Genomic DNA, 21,880 nt, shown 5'->3' with positions numbered 1-21,880 from the left:
GCCCTCATACTAGTACGGTAGCAGTCAAGGGGTGGGGCTGTGACAAAAGCACTAACCATTCACAATAGAAATCCTTCAATAGAAGCACTAACCATTCATCACAACATAAATCCTTCAGTAGAAGCACCAACTATTCACAACAATAGAAATCCTATTGTAGAAGCACTAACCATTCACAACAATAGAAATCCTTTAGTAGAAGCACTAACCATTCACAACAACATAAATACTACAGTAGAAGCACTAACCAAGGTTAGAACTTCTACCATCCTGCATGGAAAAGCACCACCAATGAGTAAATCCATTGCGTAGTGCCTCACACACGCACACAACCCCAACGTGCTTTGGAATTTTCAATAGGCATTGGCCTTGCAAGACACGGTCATCTCATGTGCCCTTATGGCGAGAGAGCGTTACACTACCAAAGGGGTCCAAATGAGTATTGCCTCACACAGATTTTGGAGGTGCGACCTCCCAAACACAATCCACTCCTAACTCTCATCCTATCATAGAGAGTAAGGATAAATCATAGCTGCTGGCACAAATATCTCATCAGATCATAATAAACGCATGTTTCCATGCGCTCGTATCTTATCAGAAGCATGTTGGCATGCACACACATCTTATTAGAAGCATGTTGCTATGTACACACATCTTATCAGAAACATGTTGCCAAGCACACATATCTTATCAAAAGCATGTTGCCATATACATATCTTATTAGAAGCATGTTGCCATGCACACACATCTTATCAGAAGCATGTTGCCATGCACACACATCTTATCATACGCATATTGCCATGCACACATATCTTATCAGAAGCATGTTGCCATGCACACACATCTTATCAAAAGCATGTTGCTATGCACACATATCTAATCAGAAGCATGCTGTCATGCACACATAATTTATTACCATACACATAAATTTAAAAGACATTATTGTGTCAATTACATGCCATATATCAATATAGTAGATATCAGAAGACAATAATATCGTATTTTCAAAATATCCTTGAAATTATTAGCATAAATTCTCATAAATAAATTTGTAACAATCACTTGCACATAACACTCGCATACAACACTTACACAATTACTTACACATAATGCTTGCACAGAACACTTGCTCATAACAATTGCACATAACACTTGCACATAACACTTACATATAACATTTGCACATAATGTTTGCACAGAACACTTGCTCATAACAATTGCACATAACACTTGTACATAACACTTGCACATAACATTTGCACATAACACTTGCACATAACACGTGCACATAACACTTATAACACTAGCATATAACATTTACAGTATCTAAGATTTATGCTGCAAATACAAAAATACGTAAAACTTACAATTTCCAAAATATCATAAGTAACTGTAGAAATATCTTGGAATATTATAGAAATATTAGTTTTCTTCAAATAATAATTTTCAAGAAAAATGAAGCCATTTACACATAAAACTTACGATATCTGAAATTTATAACAATAAACAAAAATATTACAATTTTATTGAAAGAGAAAATACCGAATATCATAATTTTACTAAAAGCGGAAATACTAATTTTTAAATAACTGTTTTACAGGATAATGAGATCACTTACACTTAAAACTTACAGTGTCAAGAATTCATAACAATAGACATAAATAATCAATTTTATTTCTAATAATTTACGGTGTCTAAAATTCCTAACAATAGAAGAAATAATAATTTATTAAAAGCTGACTGTTTTCCAGGAAGTAAGGCCATATGTACATAACACTTATAATATCTAAAATTCTTACTGGAGATATTATAATTAAATACATAAATACATAAAACTTACAGTATTGGCAATACTACAATTGAATGCAGAAATATTTGTTCTTCAATTGATGATTTTATAAGAAAATGAAGTCACTTACTGTTGTTGCTCATCAAGTTTGATTGATCTGAACCTTATCTAGGTCTAGATCTTCAAAGTGGACTAAGAGATTCAAGTCGGGGCACAACGACATGGATCCGACCGAATTGTTTTGATTGAGCTTGGATTGATATGGAAAAGCTGGGAAGGCAGCTCTCTGTTCAGGATTGGAAGACAATCATAGAGGATTTTCAGTTAGGGCCTGTTAAACAAGGGAAATGGTTGGCTTTGTATCCTCGTCTTACCATTCTTGAACTTGCTTTGTTCAATGTATTGAGGAAGGATTTCTTGCTTAAATCGCATGTGATTGTGTTTATGGCAGAATTCTCTGAAATTTTGATCCCAGAAGCTGATGTAGACGAGGGTTTGGGCAGTGTCCTAGAAGCTCTAAGAGCTCTAGTTCAAGCTCCAGTTGATGGAGTCTCTGTATCATATGCTTTGAAGGAGCAAATGATAGTTTCTGTAACTTCAGTGTTCATTGTAGCTGATGGCCTTCACAAATCATCACATCGATTGGGAGCTTTTGCTCGCTGTGATTAATAGGCCTAGTTATGGGGTTGATAGACAAACAAGAGGGGTTGCTTGTGAGTGTTTGAGAGAGCGAGAGAGGACACCTTTTTCTTTTCTTTTTTTAAACGAGAGAGAGAGACTACAACATTAGAGAGAGAGAGACCTTTTATGTTTTAACACCTCACATATAAGGAAAAAAAGTTTTTATAAGGATGCAACTTTATAATATAATAATATAGAACTACAGATGCCCTCAAAAATCCATCGGAAAAGATAGTTTTAATGTTGAAAAACCGTTTGATTGATCATCTTGACATCGAGATGTATTACTATGAAAAATAAAAAGATTTTAAGTCTAAAAAATAGTGCATTTTACAACATATTATTTGCACCATCCATTTTCAAGAATTTCATATGTTTATATATCTACTTGATTTTAACCATTTTTGAAATTTCAAATTTATAATTAGATATAATAATAGATTTTGAGATAATCCCAAGAACATTTTACATCAAAATTATATACCCAGATAAAATTTGAAGGTGCACTTTACCTGTACACCTACGGATGCATCTGTATGCTAATTGCGCCCCATATATAAAGGTGTCAAATTTTAATCTAAGACATAAAGGTTTCAAATTTTAATATAAGACTTGGTTGCCACGCCATCTAATAAAACAAAAGAAAAAGATGGTGGATCAAAGGTCCACCTTATAAAAATGAATCATCATAATAAGTTGTTATTATTATTATTGTCATTATTGTTATGATTACAGGTTACGTTCAAGAGAGTTTAGATAATTATTCTCGGTGGTTAGGTTACAAAATTGAAAGCATCCCTGCGAAGTACCTGAGATTGTCTTTGCTGGATAACAAATTGCAAAGAGCTATTTGGGATCTTGTTATTGAGAGGTTTCAAATAAGAGTCGATTCTTGGATATGTGGGTATCTATCCTTTGGTGGCAAAATCACCCTCATCAAGGCCGCATTACCTAAACTTACCACCCTACTACCTTTCCATACTCAAGCCACCTATTGTGATAAATAGGATAGAAAGGATGATGAAGAATTTCCTTGAAAGTGGCCCAAAAGGTAAGAATAAGTTCCATTTAGTTAGTTAGAGTGGAGTATACATATTAAAGAAACAAGGTGGATTTGGCATTCGAAGATTGAAACAAATGAACGAGGCACTGCAAACTAAATGATGTTGGAGGTTAGCAGTTGGAAGCCCGATGTTATGGAAAATTACCCTTTGAAACAAATATTGAATAGACAAACAAGATTCATCTGTGAAGAAGTTGTCCAAGAAAAAACACAGCTTCTTACATTTAGAAAAAAATAGATGCCTTTAGGCCATGTTCTCTCAATATAACAGATTGGAGATGAAGTGATCACAAACTTTTGGGTTACAAGTGGATGATTAATACAGCTCTCAAAACCCACTTTCAGGAGTTGTATAGCAAACTTAAAATGCCAAAGATACCAATAAAAGGAGTAGTGAGTGGAGCACATAGAGAAATAGAAAGGGAAATTTTGCTGAAAAGCAAGAGAATGAGTGAAAATATGGTGTCCCAATATGTTAAGTTAATAAACATGCACTCATGTTACTATTCACCATCTGAGACCTAATGAATATATTTGGGAACTTCACTCAAAAACGATTTCCATACTAGATCACTTTATGACTGAACGACATGTACAAGTTGTGGTAGTAGCGGGAAAGTATGGAGGATGCCAGTGCCATTTGAATATCAAGCTTTTACTTGGCTAGTTACTACAAACATGGCCTTAACTGTAGATCACCTATAAATGGGCGTAAATTTGATTGTTTAAGGCTGCAACCTTATAAAAACTACATCCTTATATAGAATGGATATTAGAAACTAATGAACATATCTTTCTGAATCGCCCTTTAAGAAGCCTTTTGTGGAAATATCATTGTCCACCTTTGAATTCGCATGGGTTACTCCCTCCTTGGTAAAGCATCTATTTCCACAATGGAACTTACCCTCTTCGCCAAAGAATGGAGTAAAGCTTTTGAGAATGGCAGTGGGAGTGACGGTTGAGGAAGGAGAGAAATAACAAACATTTTTAGAATAAAGTGTGAGACATGGTATCCCAAAGGACTGACCAAGTTGCAATTGGTAGTTGGGCAATGAAAGTGAGAAAATCAAAGGGGTTTCCAAGCAAATAAGAGATAATTTGCCATGTCAAAGGAAATTTCAAAACCAAGTAATTAGCAGCCACCTCTGAGAAAGGAACCATTTGGTGGACTAGTTGGCAAAAAGAGTTCACAGGCAAGCTATGCACTTTTAAAGGCATACATTGTGAGATGGAGGTTTTTTTTTTTTTTTTTTTTTTGGAAAATAGGTGGAGGTATAGATTTTCTCATTTTTATTTTTATTTTTATTTTTTAAAAATGTATTCTTCTTTTTAATTGCTTTTATGTGTACACTCCACTCGTTGTTCATGATTTCCATATATTATTATGGATGAAGTTTCTATAGGGCCTAGGTTTTGTGAAAACAAAATACTTACCTCAAATCCCCATTGGAAAAGCACTTTCAGCATCAGAAATCTTCTTGGTGGCTCTAAAATTAGTTTCCAACACTGACGATAGAATTTGAAACTAATAAAATAGTACAGATCTTGTGGATATGTGAACACTTATTTTTAAAGAGAAATGGATAATCTAGATGATCTGTTGCAATATACATATCTTTCCTATCTTCATTCTTGTCAAAGCTTTTTTCACTTCTAACATCATAATCCTATGTATGTACCTCCGCCCTCATATATATATATATATATATATATATATATATATATATATATATATATATATATATATATATATAAAAGTCTTCCCAACGCCTATAGGTGAAAATGAACAGTGATTTTTCCTATCCACATCACCGTCTAAAGTTCATTGCACGGTCACGATTGTCTAATAGTGTTTCATTTTTTTTTATAAATCGAAATGATCAGAAATTTGAAGCGTGTGTTTATCAAAAATAGGCGATTCTACTAAAAATATCAAAAAAATATTTTAGATTAAAAAAATTGAACAAAATACATAAGAAGATACTATAAAATGCCTATAGGTGAAAATGAACAGTGATTCCGCCTCCCCTCATCGCCATCCAACGTTCATCACACAGTCACGATTGTCCAGTAATATTTCATTTTTTATTTTTTTCTATAAATTAGAATGATCTAAAATTGAAATGTGCGTTTATAAAAAATAGAAGAATCTAAAAACAATATTAAAAAAATATTTTACATGAAATAAATTGATCAAATACTATATTTTAGAGGTATTTTGGTCATTATTTTTTAAAATTATTTTTTTTATATTTCTATTACATACACCTCACTAATATGTATACACACTCCAAATTTTAGATCATTCCGATATGTAGAAAAACAATGGAAAAAAAAATACTACGAAACAATCATGACCGTGTAATAAACTTTAGACGGTGACGAGGGTAGACAAAGAACTTTGGACCGTGCATTGGAAAGAATTCTCCTCTAAATATATATATATATATATATATATATATATATAAAATATGGGCTTGGCCGCTTCACCTGTATAGATGAGCAGTTTGCTGTAAATATGTAATATATAGGAGAGAATTCCATGTTCCGCTTCATCATAGTTGCAAGCTCACAAATTCTCTCTTACGATTCAGGAGTTGGACACCCTGGTTTATTTCACAATCAGCTTTTGAAAAACTCCCAACTGTACCTCATTCTAAACTAAAACTTGTGGAGACCCTGGACGCACTTCCCATTTTAGCAAGCCATTAACAACCAAAATTTTAATAAATTATATTGCCATGGTCCTACAAGAAAGGCCTACTACATAGAAACACTTGTTATAAATTTGCATTTCCATTCTATTACCTCTACTAGAGCAAAGAGTAAACAAAAATTTTCTCACTTCTCAGCCTTAGCATCAATAACAGGCTCCACAACCTCTGCCTCTACAGGCTCTGCATTCTCCACTCTCGGTGAACGTCTGTCTTCAGCTACGGGATTTGCCCATTTACCTGAGATGGCCACGCCCATCATCTCATATATCTTTGACCCCAGTTCTGATGGATTCTCAGGCTGAAATACATGGAAGAGATAAAAGAATAATTAAGCACCCATATTCAAGTTCATCACTACATGAGGAGTCAGTACTAAAGCTAGGAAGCTTGCGTGTGTATTTCGTAAATGTGATATGAGCATATATGCATGCATGCGCATATGGGGGTACATGCCAGGCATCTTGAGTATGTGTGTTCATGTAGAAATGGAAAATTAAGACTTACAGTGAAGCCACTGGAAATCAAAGCCGTGTCATACAAGAGATCAATTGCCCTTAATGCATCAGTACTATCTGGGTTACTGCTACATGCCGCCTGTAATATACAAAACAGCAGTAAGAACAAACAAAAACTCAATAACAAAAAGTCTAAATAGATGTAGCACTAGTATTAAGAATAGTGAAATCATGATTATTACATTTGGTTTGATGTGGCCATCTAGGCCAGAGACAGGTCTTTATGGTTGTGCAAAGACAAGTTCAGAGCTCTTTCCATTTATTCCTCACAAAAGCAAGTCTACTTGGAAACATAGGTCATTAAATTTTAATACAAAGTTTGAGAGGGCCATCCCTAAATAGTTTCCTGTCAAAATCTTAATAATCCATTAATTGGCGGTAAAATATATATTAAAACAACCAATCAATAGAGGACAATTTTCATAGTTGTTATTTGTTAATTATTTACGCTTATTAGATCAATTAGACAGGCCATCAATCCAATTTAAGGGTTTAGTCCAGTAAAAACCAATTCAATCACTAAATCGATTTGATTGATTTTTTTTTTTTAAACATAAAAAGAATAATAGCTTAAAAATATGAAATATATTAATTGTCCAACATTTACCATATCCAAATAGTAAAAAAATAGCTAGTCCAACCGGCCTAACATAAGTTTTGATCAGTTTTTAACCGAATTTAGTTTTTGATTTGTAACCAAACCGGACAAGGCATTAATCAACAATCTGACCAGTTGGACTGGCTGGTCCAATTTCATCTTGTTAACAATATTTTTTCGGTACTAAGACGTTATCTAGAGCATGAAAATTTACATAATTCTGGTGATGCAAAGTGTTAATGTTATTATTTCCCCTTGTAATTTTTGACAAGGTGAACGTGATAGATAAGTGATGGGAAAGATATAACTTTTTAGCCAATTAAATGTGATTTTTATTACTTAGACAAAAGTGAATGAAAAAGCACTAGGTTACATGGGTGGCTATTATCATTCCAAAAAGCTTTCACCTCTATTTTTTCCTTAATTTTAAATCCACAACAATGTTCACAAAATCGAACCGAAACGGTTAACCGGACATGGGGCCGGAAGTGGTTTAACCGGCCTAATCGGTAATCAGGCCGATTCAACCATTCTAACCAGGCAAGCCCCGGGCGGTCAAAAAATTGTTGAAAAAAAATAAAAAAGATACAAAAAAAAATCTGGTTTAATTTGAGAAACATATAAAGAATAATTAAAACAAAACGCATTCAAATGAAGTTGAAAATTAATGAAAAAAATAGATTTTAAAGAATCGATTTGGGCCTAGGGGTATTTTTAAAATTTTCAAAAAAAGATGGGAAAATATAAAAATGAGTATTAATGACCAAAACAATTTCTAATCTTTACCATAATGTAAAGAATATTAAAAAATGTATTACAAACCAAATTCCTTATTTTTGGGATTTTAAATAAATTTTTGTGAATTTTTGTTTTTAAATACCGGTAGATCACCAAAACTGCACGAAACTGGAACCAACTTGTGGCCATTCGGGGTTAGATCGCCTGGTTTTTCCAACATGGATCCACAATATCATATTTTGATATTATCTTTAAGAGTAATGATCCTATGAGACCCTCCCACACCCATGTGTGTAGGACCCCAAAGCATCACCATTAAATTTGACACAGATCTCTAAAGGTCAAGTCCCACACCCATACGATAACTTTTCTAGAGATCTGTACCAAATTTAATGGTGATCCTTTGAGGTCCTACACACGTGGGTGTGAGAGGGTCTCATAGGATCATAACTCTTATCTTTAAAAAACTAAAAGAAACAAAATATTGTTTGAAAGTGCGCCAAAGCCAAGAGTCCAAAAAACACCAAATGAAAATAGTAAATAGTTAAATAAGCCAATAAAATAACAATTTCTACTAGGCTTCATCTTACTTACGTTCAAGTCTTTGATGATTGGGTGCTCTGGGTTGATTTCAAACACTCTCCTCCCCCTCATGTACTCCAGACTAGACGTGTCTCCAAGCGTCTGAGCCTTCATCAGCCTGCAGTATTAGCATATACATAATGCTTCCCTCTTCTTTTCCTCGAAATTAAAATATGCATGAAATTCCGAAGACCAATTGCAAGAGGTGCTATCTACCACCTTTCCATGTTAGCAGACCAGCCAAATTTCCCAGACACAAGAACGCAAGGTGAGGTGCTCAAACGATTGGAGATCTGAACACTAGCCACCTTGTCACCCAATCTCTTCTTAATCCAATCACATGTTTTCCCATATTCCTGCTTCATTTCCTTCTCTCTGTCTTCATTTTTGTCACCTGCTCCAACGATCGCACAGAATAAATCAACACATGACAATCAAACATCAATAATCAAAATGAAACAAATTTATGTATCAAAGAAACGAAAAACTAGAAAATAATAAAAAAAAATTCAAGTGTGAAGGAAAAGAGTGGTCACCCAAGTCCAAGTCCTCCTTGCTGATATCCACAAAATTCTTCTCCTTGTATGACTTGAGATTTTGGATTGCAACCTCATCAATGGGTTCAACCAAAAAGAGAACCTAATACACCAGACATTAGGCAGTCATGTGAGCTAAATGAGGCAGAGGTGGAAGCAGGGTTAACAGCTTTTGTATGTAAATTTATTCCCTTTTGATTTTACATAGACCATGGATTGTTGTTATCTTAATAGAAACCAGTACAAAGTACAAACCTCATAGTCTTTTTCAAGAAGTCTTTCTAGGAAAGGCGTGTTCTTAGCACTTGTGAGGTTGTCAGCAGCAATGTAATAGATGTCCTTCTGCTCTGGCTTCATATTCTCAACATACTCATCCAGGCTGATGAGCTCTTGCTCGCTCTGGGAGGAGAAGAACCTGAGAAGTGGAGCAATCCTTTTGTGGTTTTCCTTGTCTTCAATGCAACCCAATTTCAAATTCTTGCCAAAGTTCTCCCAAAACTTGTCATAATCCTGCAGTAGTAAAGAAACATAATCTTTCTAATTAGCAACTGTGTTTAGTTACTCTTATATGTTCCCTTGTAATTTCACCTGTATAGTTTTATTTTTGCCATGGTCTCTGTGGATTTTTTGAGTACTTCTAGTCTTTATACAAGGTTAACAGCTTTAGCCTTCATGAGCTCAGCTACAGTAATATATTAAATGTGGAAGGACAAGTTTGCATACAGTTCACATGTTTGACTATGATTCCATGATTATTAGATACTTTCTAGGAGTTTCTCATTTCCACCCCTAGTCCCCTCACATCCTATAACTTCAAATTTCCTATTCTTTTTAGTATCTCTAGTTTTAGATTTGTCAAGGTCAATCCTTCTCTCAGTGCCGGCTCATTGTATTACAGAAGTCCAGAAAAAGTTAGTTTTATTTTCAGAAATGATTTTTGTCATCTGCTCACAAAAGAGCACATAAATTTTTAATGGGGTGTACAACTCACACCACTGTTTATTTTCCCGTTTGACAACTAATATGAAAGAACTTACATCTCTATTCTCGCTCATGGATATGCCCAGGATCATGTCAAAGGTCTTCCGAACCAATCGCTTCCTCATGATTCGTACCTGCCAATATGACAAGTAGCGCATTGCACCAATCAGAAATAGGTGCTTAGATGTCTATAAATCATCATCCAGAGAAGAAAATAAAATAAGATGCTACTTATAAAAAGCAGAAAAAGGATGATAGACTTACAATACGGCTCTCTTGGAGAATCTCACGTGAGACATTTAGGGGAAGATCATTTGAATCCACAACACCTTTCACAAAGCTCAGATATCTCGGAAACTAATTTACAAAGAACCATAAGATTCATGAGCAGAGCGTTCTCCAAACCTCTCACACAAGAAAAAGGAACACAAAACCACTCACCAGTTCCCCATCGAAATCATCTGAGATGAAAACCCTCTTAACATACAGCCGGATGTTCCTAGTCTTGGGGTTAATAATATCATCTCGTCCCATTGGAGTCATGGCAGGAACAAAAAGGATTGATCTAAATTCAACTTCCCCCTTCAAAATACAACCCATCCTTCAGCATAAGGAGCAAAGGAAGCAAGAAAAAAATGTTGCTTACTAATAATATGAGAAGGACCGGTTCAAAAGTACAAGGCTTACCTCCGTAGTGAAGTGAGAACAAGCCAAGGGCTCCAAGTACTCATTGAAAGTCTTCTTGTAAAATTCATTGTACTCCTCAGTTGTGACATCTTTGGGGTTGCGAAGCTGCAGAATTGGAACGTTCACGACTAAAAACAGCCAAAAATGTAAATACTAGATGGGCATTTCTCATTCCACGAGAGAAACAACCATCAGACTACATTTATTTACACGTTCTATTGAACATAAACATGAAAGTGATGATGATGAGAACAAATAGTTAGAAATCCCACCCATAGCGGCTTGGTCTCATTGGTGAGCTCCCAGTCCCAATACCTCTCCACGACAGTCTTGGTTTTCTTCTTTTTCTGTTGGATAACATCAAAAGATGCAATTATTAGAAGCTGCACACATTGGAATTCACAAAATATAATTGAAATAGTAAGAAACAATGTTATAATCTACAATTTTCTGCTAAGTACCTCAGTTTTGGCATCATCACCCTCTTTTTTAGCTTCAGCAGGATCTTCATCAACCTCTACCTGCTCGACAAGCCCAGTGAACAATGTGAAATCATCCAGAACATCAATAATGTTTAACTTCACATAGAAGAATACCAATCTTAGAAGGCCTCCAATATTACCTCTTTAGTGAATCCTTTTTCTTGCCAGGTATATATTGGGAAGCAAACAAACTGTGAATAATTCTTCACAAGATTTTGAATCCTTTCTGGATGTGCAAAATCTTTGTCTTCTCGCTGTACATGAGAAACAGCAACAGACAGTTCATTCGATGTATAACAATTATCTTAAATAATTCCATAAGGTACCAATTTAGTGAAAACCTTGAATAAGAAATACAACAAATTGCACCTTCAAGTACAATGTGAGGCGAGTGCCTCTTTGAAGTAGTTTTTCAGGGTCGGTTTCTTCCCTGATAGTATATGAGCTGTTATTTGCCTCACCCTCCCAAACATATTGTTTGTCAGACTTCACACTCTTGGTTGAAACCACCACCTTGAAGCAACAAAAAACAGAAGTTTTCAGGGGACAAACTTCTCTAATTGAATGGCCCAATATATAGCTAGACTACCAGCAACCAGATTACAATAAGCCAAGAGAGCTAAAACAACAACGCTGGAATAGATGAAAGAGTGGAAACAACGTCATAGTTCATAGACTATTTTGGAAAATACAAGAGCAACAAAGGCAACATATGGAATTGAATGCTTCAGGAACAGAACAAATTATGAATTACAAAGCCTTACTCGATCAGAAACTAGGAAGGCAGAATAGAAGCCAACCCCAAATTGACCAATCAAATTGCTGTCAGACCCAACATCCTTGCTATCCTGCACCATCAAGAATCAGAAAATTTCAGAAAACGAGAACTCACTCCACAATAAATCTAAACTCCAAAAGGTCATTGTCACTGGTCTTTAAAAGACCACCTTCAGTGCTTTCAAAAACTTAGCTGTCCCACTCTGTGCTATGGTTCCAAGACAGTCCACGAGTTCTTGCCTTGTCATACCAATTCCAGAATCCCTACGTACCAATAAGTAAGTGCTTAGGACACCAGAGCTTCATTCAAATTAGAAGGAATCTATATAAAATCAAAGAAAATAACATTCAACATACGTGATAGTAATAATCCCATTATCCTTGTCCGATTGGATGCGGATATCCAAGTCAACAGCATCCCTCAGAAGTTCAGGCTCTGTGACGCTCAGAAAACGCAGTTTATCCAGAGCATCACTAGCATTGCTATTAAGACACAATAAAAGAGGAGTTAGCTCATACTCTTAGTTTTATGGAATCCCTCCATAGGCATTGCATTAAGCAACAATACTATTGAAAAATCCAACTAGCATATGTATCCAACTAATAGATGGTGCACTGTGGGCCATACCAGAATAGCTCTTAGTAATGAAACTACGCAGGTATTATGGTTTTGATCTATACAATATTCACAAAAAATTTGCCAGAACAGGGATGTCGTGGGACAGCATGAATGTAATCCTGCAACTATCAAAAAAAATTGCTAGTATAGATGATGGACAGATAGAAACCCTCGGAATCGTACATACATTACTGTCTAAATTACGAACCACAAGGTCCAAGGTCCAATTATAAATAACATTTGCTGGTATAAATGATAGAAATAAACCCCACAAAATCATATATATGTATATACATATACATATATATGTGTATATATATATATATATATATATATATATATATATATAGAAAGGCTGGCATTAGCCCACTAGCTAACAGCTGCAATATTAGCCAATGGCCCAGATTGAATCTGGGCTAGATCAAATGGTCACGATTGTATTTTGTATTTGAATTTTCATTTGCTTTCTACATATCCAAATCACCTGAAATTTTGAGCATCTATTATTTAAAAATAAGAGAATCTAAGAAAAACATTAAAAAAATAATATGAAAAAAAACGCTGACCAAAATACCTTGAAACTTTTCAGGGGTATTTTGATCAATTTATATATTGCGAATAATGTTTTTAATATTTTTATTAGGTGGGCCTTGATGAGAAGAATGAACACCTAAAATTTCAAGTGATTTGAATTGGTAAAAGAAAAAATTGAAAATTCAAATACGAACGTGATTGTCAGATCAGCCCAAATTCAATCTGGGCTATTGGCTAACACTGTAGCTGTTAACCCGTGGGCTAAACCCAACCTTACACACACACACACATATGTATATATTATTGGGATGAAACTTAGTTAGAATGAGTTGAGATGGGTGTATTGATCAAAATAATCAATACTTTCTGATTAAGGAATTATTTTAATAGGTAACTTAATTATTAAGGGTATATTTGAAATATAGAAGTATAATGGTAGTTTGGATGTTAGTGTTTGGAACTTTATCTGTAGACTACCCTTGTCCTTCCTTTAAAATTTTGACTTTATGCCTTATGAAGATGACAAAAGTACGCAATGCATTTTAGTGATATTTATATATGCACCCTTACTTGATAAGCAAGATACTATAAAAACTAACTCGTTTAAAAAAAAAAAAAAAAAACCCCATAGTTGGTAAATTCACACTTCACATGCATCCTAACATTAACCTTTGTATTTCGAAGGGTCGTAAATTGTAGATTATCCCTATATATATATATATATATATATGCTACAAACAATAATGGGCAACTATTACTAAGAAATGCTGGTATAAAAGATGACAACTAAGTATCCTTCAAACAATAACAGACTGGAACAATAATGTGATAAAAAGTTCTATATATATATATATATATATAACCAAGCTTACCTAACCAATTCCCGAAGGAAAACTTCTTTGTTACTGTACAAACTATGAACAATCAGGTCCATGAGGCGGCTAACCTATACAAAAAAAGAAAGAAAAAAAGAAAGAAAACTTAAGTATCGAATGACCACTAAGAATACCAGAATACCGACTTGCTAATTTGAATGATCAGCCCATTGTCTCACAGTAAAGATCATACCTCTGCTTGGTACTCAAATTTTTCGGCAGTGGGATTTGAAGTATCAGTTGCAGCTACAGTTGCCTCATATCTGACAGCACCGAGTGGTCTCCCAAAATAGAAATGCAACTGAGAATATCCAGAACCATGTCTAGAAGAATTTGTCCCTAAGTCAGTCTTTGCTGTATTTAACAAAGAAAACCGGCGTCTATTTTGGGGCTGTGAAGGATTGGCATCATTTTCCACAACCTGCAATTTCAGTGCAATGAGATAGCAAAAAAAGAAACAATGCACAAGCAAAGGGCATTCAGAACCTACTTGACGATGGACTACATACCACTTGCTTATACGTTCTCATGTGATGGGCTATGACCATGGATGACATGAAAACATACAGGACTTTTGAATTATTTATAACTCAGAAACAGAGATATATAGAGACCAATGCCTCAGCAATCTCCACCAGTAAACAATATTTGGGATATGGAAATGTTGCAGTGGTCTAGCCCTTCCTTAGGAAGTAATGCTGAAGCATGTTTTAAGTGTACTGGATTTGTTGTTTTTTTGAGGAAAGGAATGGAGTAACCTAAAGCTACTGCAGCTGTTATTTATGAATCAGGAGGTGCAGATAGAGGACCCACCTGAACCTTTCATGAATATTTCAAGTTTTAAGCAATTCAAAGGAAGATAAAAATTGGAGAGATACTTTCCTTCTGGAAAGTAGAAAGAAGAAAACCACCCTTCCAAAGAATAATAGAGTTTCTCGTCTTTGGGGGGTGCATGTAAGTTACACTTTATCATATAAACGTATTGTGTTTATCAAAATTCCTTATCAATAGTTAAGGGAAAAGTTTATATAGAGCCAAGGCTCTAAACAATCAAATTCGAGCTTACCTCAAAAATTCCACTAAACAAGGTTGTTGTGATGCCCAAATATCTTCAAATTAATCATCTCGACATTAAGATGGATGGACATGAGAAAAAAATGGATTTCAAGTATTGAAAATAGTGTATTTTGTAACGCATATTTGGACCGTCGATTTTCAAGATTCTCGAGTTTTCATAGATCTCTCGATCTACACTATTTTTGAAGCTTTAAACTTTATAAATAAAGATGAAAATATATTTTAAGGCTATCAAAAAGATTTCCAGTATTGAAACCACATTTCTCGACACTATTTGAAGGTAGGCTCTAATTTGATTGTTTAGAGCCTAGGCTCTATACAAAACCGCACCCAATAGTTAAAGCACATTAATGTGAATTATTAATCATACAGAAGTGCCAAACAACATTCCCTACCTTAAAACTGTAGTTTTTTTAAGACAAAAGTTAAGTGTGTAATCTCTTATCATTTTTTCCATTTCAAATTTTTATTTTCAGTCACTGCACATAGATGGCTAACTGCACATAGCAACTCAACCTCCAATTTAAATTTTCTTGAACATGCAACAATGTAGAAACACCAGTAGTGAAGTCCACTCATACGCAGTTCACAACAAATGCCTAATACACATCATGCCAACAATTCCCAGAAAATTGCTAGACTAAACGACAAACCCAAGAATAAGCAGCCAAAAAATTAAACCCTACAGCACAATTTACTACTGTTTCCCTAAAGGGGAGATAAAAGTTAAACTTTCTACCACCATATTACCTTTCCTTTTAAAATTAAATTTTTTGATAGATTTTCTAATGAAATCAATAAAAACCTGCACTGCATTAATCTTGCTATCTCAAAAAAGCAAAAAGAGAAGGAAAAATAACATGATATAATGTAAAAGTACAGAATGGGCCAAGAAGTGGAAATAACAGAATTCAAATGCAAGCGAGATTAAAATAAACATTGAATTGAAGTGTTTGCATATTGATCGACAGATCTAAAACCATTTAATAAGAAAATAGATATTAGAATCTACAAGCAAAGAAAGCAACAAATTAGCATGCTTGAAAAATAAAATAAACGTCAGATGATAAAAATGACGAAATTTTGCCATACATGGGAAAATAATAACATAATTCAAATTCAGATGATTTTGTTGAGAAAGGAAAAAACCAAGAAAAACCCAACCACGGCGTTTTCACATTTCAAACATTCAGAATTTATTTGCACTAGACAATAAATAGCATATTTTAGGCAATAACAATAACAATGGATTACAGAGCATCAAAACTTTGACATAATGAAAGATTTTTAGAGTGAGAACAACGAGTAATTGCAATTCACTGATGCCAATTGTATAGTTGACTGATGGCTCCACAAAGAGGAAAAACATAAAAAAAAATGAATGATAAAAATGCAAATGATTCACATTCAAAGGAAAATGAATTCGAAGAAATCCAGAGAGAGAAACGATTACCAACTCATGAGAAGATTGCCATGGAGTAGGGTTTCCAGAACGCAGGGCAGCGTAGATGGGGCGCCTTGAAAGCCTGTACATTCTCTCTCTCTCTCTTGATATTTCCCTCTCAAGAGCTCGAGTTGTTGAGGCAGAAAGATTTAGGGTTTAGTGATATAAGGGTAATTTCTAGGGTTTATGGAACCTTCCAGAATCCGGAGTCGAGAGGAACTCCGCAGTGCTAAGCGGGACAACGATACACACAGCAGCCACTGACAACTCCAAAATGACTGAAACACCCATATGCTATAGAGAAAATAAAAAATACCCGCGGGAGTAAACTGTACACCTATCCCCTCGGGCAAAAACCACCTCGTATATACCAAACCTTAAATATTTTTTGGAAAATATTTTGATAATTGTGGCCCTATCGAATTGTAGACACCTCATTTTAAATCTGACAAATTCTATGATTTTTTGAACTTTTAGAAACACATTATCCTAGTATACCCAATTTAATTACCCCAAAACTACCCAAATCCTATCCCAATTTGAAATAGGGACCAAGAGCTTTCTAATGTTCTAAGAATCGTCTGAATGGGACTTACGGATAAAAAGATATAAAAAATGACAATTTAGTCCTTATGAGACCTAACTATCGGATCGTAGGCCGGGCTGTAACAGGCCTGACAGGGCCAGACGCGAACTGATAACGCAGTCAACACATCTGATGATGCAGTAAACACATTTTCTTTAATTAGATAAGGCTAAAACTTCAAGACAAATCCAAAAACTTCTGAAAAAATTTCAAAAAAATTAAGAAAAATCATCAATTGAATCTTATAAATACTCCCTCTCCCTAAACCCAAAAGGAGAGAGCAAATAGACCAATAAAACCTTAGAAATTTTCGAAATTAGAAAAATTACCCAAAAATACCAAAAATAGGCCCAAAAATACCAAAAATAGAAAAAACCCTTAGAAAATTCCTAAAAATTTAGGAAAAATCCCAAAAAAATTTCAAAAAATTAGAGAAAATCTCAAAATTCATATTCAACCTCTGAAAATCACAAAACCCTTAGAAAACTAGAGAAAATCTCCTCTAGATCCCAGAAAGACCGATAACTTTAGAAAAGTCTTTAGATTGAAAACCCTAAAGAAGATAGAAACCCTAGCCTCCTGAAGTCCTAACCCCCAAGACTGAGAAAACCTAGACCTAGGGCACAAAAACCCTAGATTAAAACTAAAATTAGGGCACAACATCTATCCCTTTACACCAGAGATATGCTGGCCAACATCCAAATCAAAGAGGCAAAGAGGACCGGTTCTGATACCGGCGAGCCCTAGAATGCTCGGGAATCTCGAGCCCTCCGGCTTAGTTTAGTATTATTTTTTTCTCTCTCTTTCTTCTTATTTTTACTGATTTTCTTCTTTTATTTATTTTTTATCTGTTAACTTGTCTTAAAAATCGTATTTTAATGCTCTGGATCATGCTGGCTCTGCCACATATATGAGAGTAGATCTACTCGTTTCTGGGCAAATCTGGCCTCAGATCTGAATTTGATCTGTCCCACTTTCTCTACCACTTTATTTACATCTTTTTAATTAGTTGAAGGTGTTAAAATTCGAGAGATCTTCATCGATAGATCTATCAGATTTTCATCGTAAACAGTTTGGCACCCACCGTGGGACTATTTCGAGCTTGATCCGAGCTTCAAAATACGATTTCTATTCACTGTTTTTCACTTATTTCAGTCACAGAAGGTCCTAAAATTTGGCTGTGACCAGAAATCCAGGGTTTCAGTGCTCCGAAACCATACTTTTTCTGGGCGACACTCTAAGTGTTGCCCAAATTCAAAGGTCTCAGAAACCTCTGGAACTTTGTGGATCTGTTCTAGGGACTCTTTTTGTGAATGCATAAAAGCAATTCAGATCAAAATAAAATTTTTAAAAATACAAAAAAAATATTTTTCAGTTCAATCTAAGCTTTTTTATTTTACTTTATTTTAATTTATTTCATCACAAATTTTTTTATTTCCTGCTTCTTCCAAGTTTAAAGTTGTCTTATTTCATCAAGTTTAACAAGATAAAAATATAAAAAATATATTAAAAATAATAAATTTTTGGGCGAGACCAACCGTGTCGCCCACCCTGCAAGGGCAACACCAGTAGTGCCACCTGGGCAACACCATCCATGTCACCCAACTGCAAGTGTCCAAGAAAATTTATGGGAGCCCACAAGACTATTCCATGGACTTTTGGCTCCCTGTTGACTAATTTTTTACCTAAAATAAAATTTTTAAAAATATAAAAACAATATTTTGCTTCAGATATATCTGTTTTGTTTCTGCCCTTTTGATTTTATTTTAATTTGTTAATTTTGACTGAAATCATATTTTTCCTGCTTTCACCATGTTTAGTTTAACTGTGTTTCCTCAAAATTAAAAAGATAAAAAAGAAATTTTAAAAAAATACATTAGGATTGCTTACCCCTACAAACCTAGACCCACTTTTGGTTTGAGCCAAGACTCTTGCACCGTCTAGTCTAGATCTTAGTCTAGGTTCTAGCATAGTTCTAAGCTTAAGAGTTGCCTCTAAAGCTAGACTAGGCTTACCCTAGTTCAGGGTCTTAACCAAAATCCATTGAGTCTAATAAGTCTAGGTTCCAGTCTAGTCTTAGCCTAGGTTTTTGCCCCTAGTGTCAGGCTAGGTTTGCCCTAAGTCATCGAGTTTAGATCTTACTTAAGTCTAGATTTTATAACTCAGCCAAAAGCAATCATTATGTCAATCACTCAAGGCGACCATGATGATTGCTCCACGGCCGACTCTAAGCCTAACCTGCCCAAACCTAGGGACCAGTATGCTGCAATCCCTTGGAGTTATCGATAGACCTCAGGACAATTTATTATCTAACGCCCAAGTCTTCAATTAAAGGCAAAGTCCCAAGCATCCACTCCTAATCTTGAGATCTGTGTGGCCCGATAAAGCCGGCTCCACCCGAAAAACCTTGAATAGTCAGGGAGTCCGACCAGACATCATCCTACTGAGGATTTTAGGCAACCAAAGTAGAAGTCGAGTGAGGGGAGAAATTCATGCAACACCTAAATCCAATTCCCGTAACTTGAACCAAGATAACTCTAAGGTGTAGCGATCTCAAAACTAAGACCCACTTAGGTCTAGGGGATCTAACCCAACCTTGAGCCACCATAGTACAACTCATGATGTCATGAACATTGGACGAAGCAGAGGTGCCGACTCAAACCGACCCTTAGGCGAGATAGGTGTCCAAGCTGCCCTCAAAAGTCTAGTTGACCTAAGTTACACTGTTCATGCCCTAGCTTATAGGTCGATCTCAAACCAAGTTAGTGGTATTGGTCAACCCTTAGCACAACTGATTCTTCAATCGGTCCCTCTAGTTCATCCAGTCCAACATACCGTGCAATTTTCGCAACCAGTGGCGACACTTATGGGTTAGTATGCCCCTTAGGCACCAATGTATCAAACCACCCCGGTGACTGCGACTCATCAATCTCTGGCCCATGCAGGCCAACATATACCACAAGTTTCAACTTATCAGTATACACTTGGGAACCCACCAACTAATGGACCTACTGTCATGTCAAATACTCAACAAGAAGGCACCTTAAAAGCAATGCAGGATATACTTGTAAGAATGGGCATGCATGAAATTCTACCCCCAAAGGCCTATGTTCATGAGACCTTTGAAGGCATGGAAGACCTTTTCCTTGGATTTGTCGTCCCAAAATTTAGAAACAAGTTCAATGGGAAGAGCGATCCAGATACTCACGTCAACGCGTACCTCCTCTTCGTTCGAGCTTTGTGAGATATGCCTAACCAACTGAAGGCTATCTTTTCACAAACATTAAACGGTGAGGCCTTGAACTGACATCGGAAAACAATGTCCGCTCGACCACACTTCACTCCAGACAAAATGTTCAACCTATTTGTCTCTCACTACCATGGGTCGACACTAATACCTCTCTCCCTGGACGAACTCAGTACAACAAAACAAAACCCAGGAGAATCCTTCGAGGATTTCATCGATCGATTCCGTGAGGCGGCAATGTGGGTCAAAGAATATCCACTTACAAACCCAACCAAGATCTCCATAGTCTTAGATAATGGTTCTCCTTATATAGGACCTTCTTCAGCCAAGGTCTTATCCCCCACTTTTTCGACTCCATAATCGAGCAGGTGGCGCGACATGAAAAAGCCAAAGGGATACCCCTCAGCACCAAGCCCGACAATAAACAGATAACTGCTCCCCAAAACGAACAAAAACAAGAGGAATTCTTCCTGTCATATTAATGAGATCGACGTTAAAGGATCGGCCCAAGGTTCAGCTGCTCAATGCAACAGTCAGAATCAAAACCGAATGCGTCAGCTTAGAACCAACGCTCAAAATAATAACCAAAGGCAAGAGGATAATTTCACCTTTCTCAAGGACCCATTAGAAAAAATGTTGGAATTACTTTTAGCTAAGAATATGATTTATTTCCCTTCACCATCTGAACCATCATTTCAAGATAAGAGCAGGTGGTGCAAATGGCATCAAAACCATTCTCATGATACTCAAAACTATATATATTTGAAATAGGTGATTTAAGGGTTAATCAATAGGGGGGACATCACTGTCACACATAGAAATCAACCTGTCAAAGAGCCTAATCAAAAGATGGGTATCTTCACAAATTCTCTCCTTAAAAATATGGTCACAACGATCAAAAAGTCGGGAGCTCAAGACAACTCGAAAGAGAAGGTTGTCATCACATGATTGAGTGAGGAGACGAAGAAGAGGACCCTAGTCAGTTCATATTGACTTGTGATCATTACTTTCACGAACCCGAAGAATATCTTTTGAGCCTTCTAAGAGGAAGCCCTTCATCTCCAAACCTCGATAACCTTCCTAAATGAGATCGATATGACAAAGATGACACACTAGAGATTGATATAGTCAGGACTAATGAAAAGGCGTCATCTTTCTAACAAGGGACCAACACCCCAAAGTCTTCCATTACTCTTGCTAGGGCTGACCCTATCGAGCTTCAAGCTGGCGAGGTTGACTCCTTAACCCGAAGAGGCCGAGTGTTGAAACACACTCAATTGATGGCCGATACTCTCGATGAAAGAATGAAACATACCTAAAAAACCAAACAACCAATGGGGGTCGTAGATCAT

At 35.7% G+C, this 21,880-nt stretch overlaps 1 protein-coding gene across 1 annotated transcript; it reads right to left on the bottom strand.

The window, feature by feature from the left end:
• Positions 1-6,228: 6,228 nt before the first annotated feature.
• On the bottom strand, positions 6,229-16,835 carry LOC18438811 (heat shock protein 90-6, mitochondrial). The gene is made up of 20 exons (XM_006848987.4): positions 16,705-16,835; positions 14,368-14,595; positions 14,172-14,245; positions 12,504-12,629; positions 12,317-12,410; positions 12,134-12,217; positions 11,739-11,882; positions 11,510-11,623; positions 11,349-11,408; positions 11,160-11,234; positions 10,888-10,992; positions 10,642-10,782; positions 10,465-10,557; positions 10,257-10,334; positions 9,475-9,729; positions 9,220-9,322; positions 8,903-9,077; positions 8,696-8,801; positions 6,755-6,844; positions 6,229-6,548 (listed from the first exon to the last, which is right to left on the bottom strand). Exons 1-20 carry the CDS (start codon positions 16,783-16,785, stop codon positions 6,375-6,377), a joined length of 2,400 nt encoding a protein of 799 aa, XP_006849050.1. The 5' UTR covers positions 16,786-16,835; the 3' UTR covers positions 6,229-6,374.
• Between the last annotated feature and the right edge of the window lie 5,045 nt (positions 16,836-21,880).

This window comes from Amborella trichopoda, chromosome 10 (genome assembly GCF_054954075.1).
Source record: "Amborella trichopoda isolate Santa Cruz 75 chromosome 10, AtrichopodaSantaCruz75HAP2 v2.0, whole genome shotgun sequence".
Lineage (NCBI taxonomy): Eukaryota > Viridiplantae > Streptophyta > Magnoliopsida > Amborellales > Amborellaceae > Amborella > Amborella trichopoda.
The sequence above is the reverse complement of the archived record's forward strand: the minus strand, read 5'-3'. Positions and strand labels throughout refer to the sequence as shown.

Excerpts from the sequence above, each read along its gene's own strand:
- LOC18438811 (XM_006848987.4), bottom strand. The coding sequence starts at position 16,785 with ATGTACAGGCTTTCAAGGCGCCCCATCTACGCTGCCCTGCGTTCTGGA. Across the intron at positions 11,409-11,509 it reads AAAAAGGATTCACTAAAGAG|GTAGAGGTTGATGAAGATCC; the intron begins GTAATATTGGAG and ends CTTGTCGAGCAG. Across the intron at positions 10,783-10,887 it reads GTTCTCACTTCACTACGGAG|GGGGAAGTTGAATTTAGATC; the intron begins GTAAGCCTTGTA and ends TGTATTTTGAAG.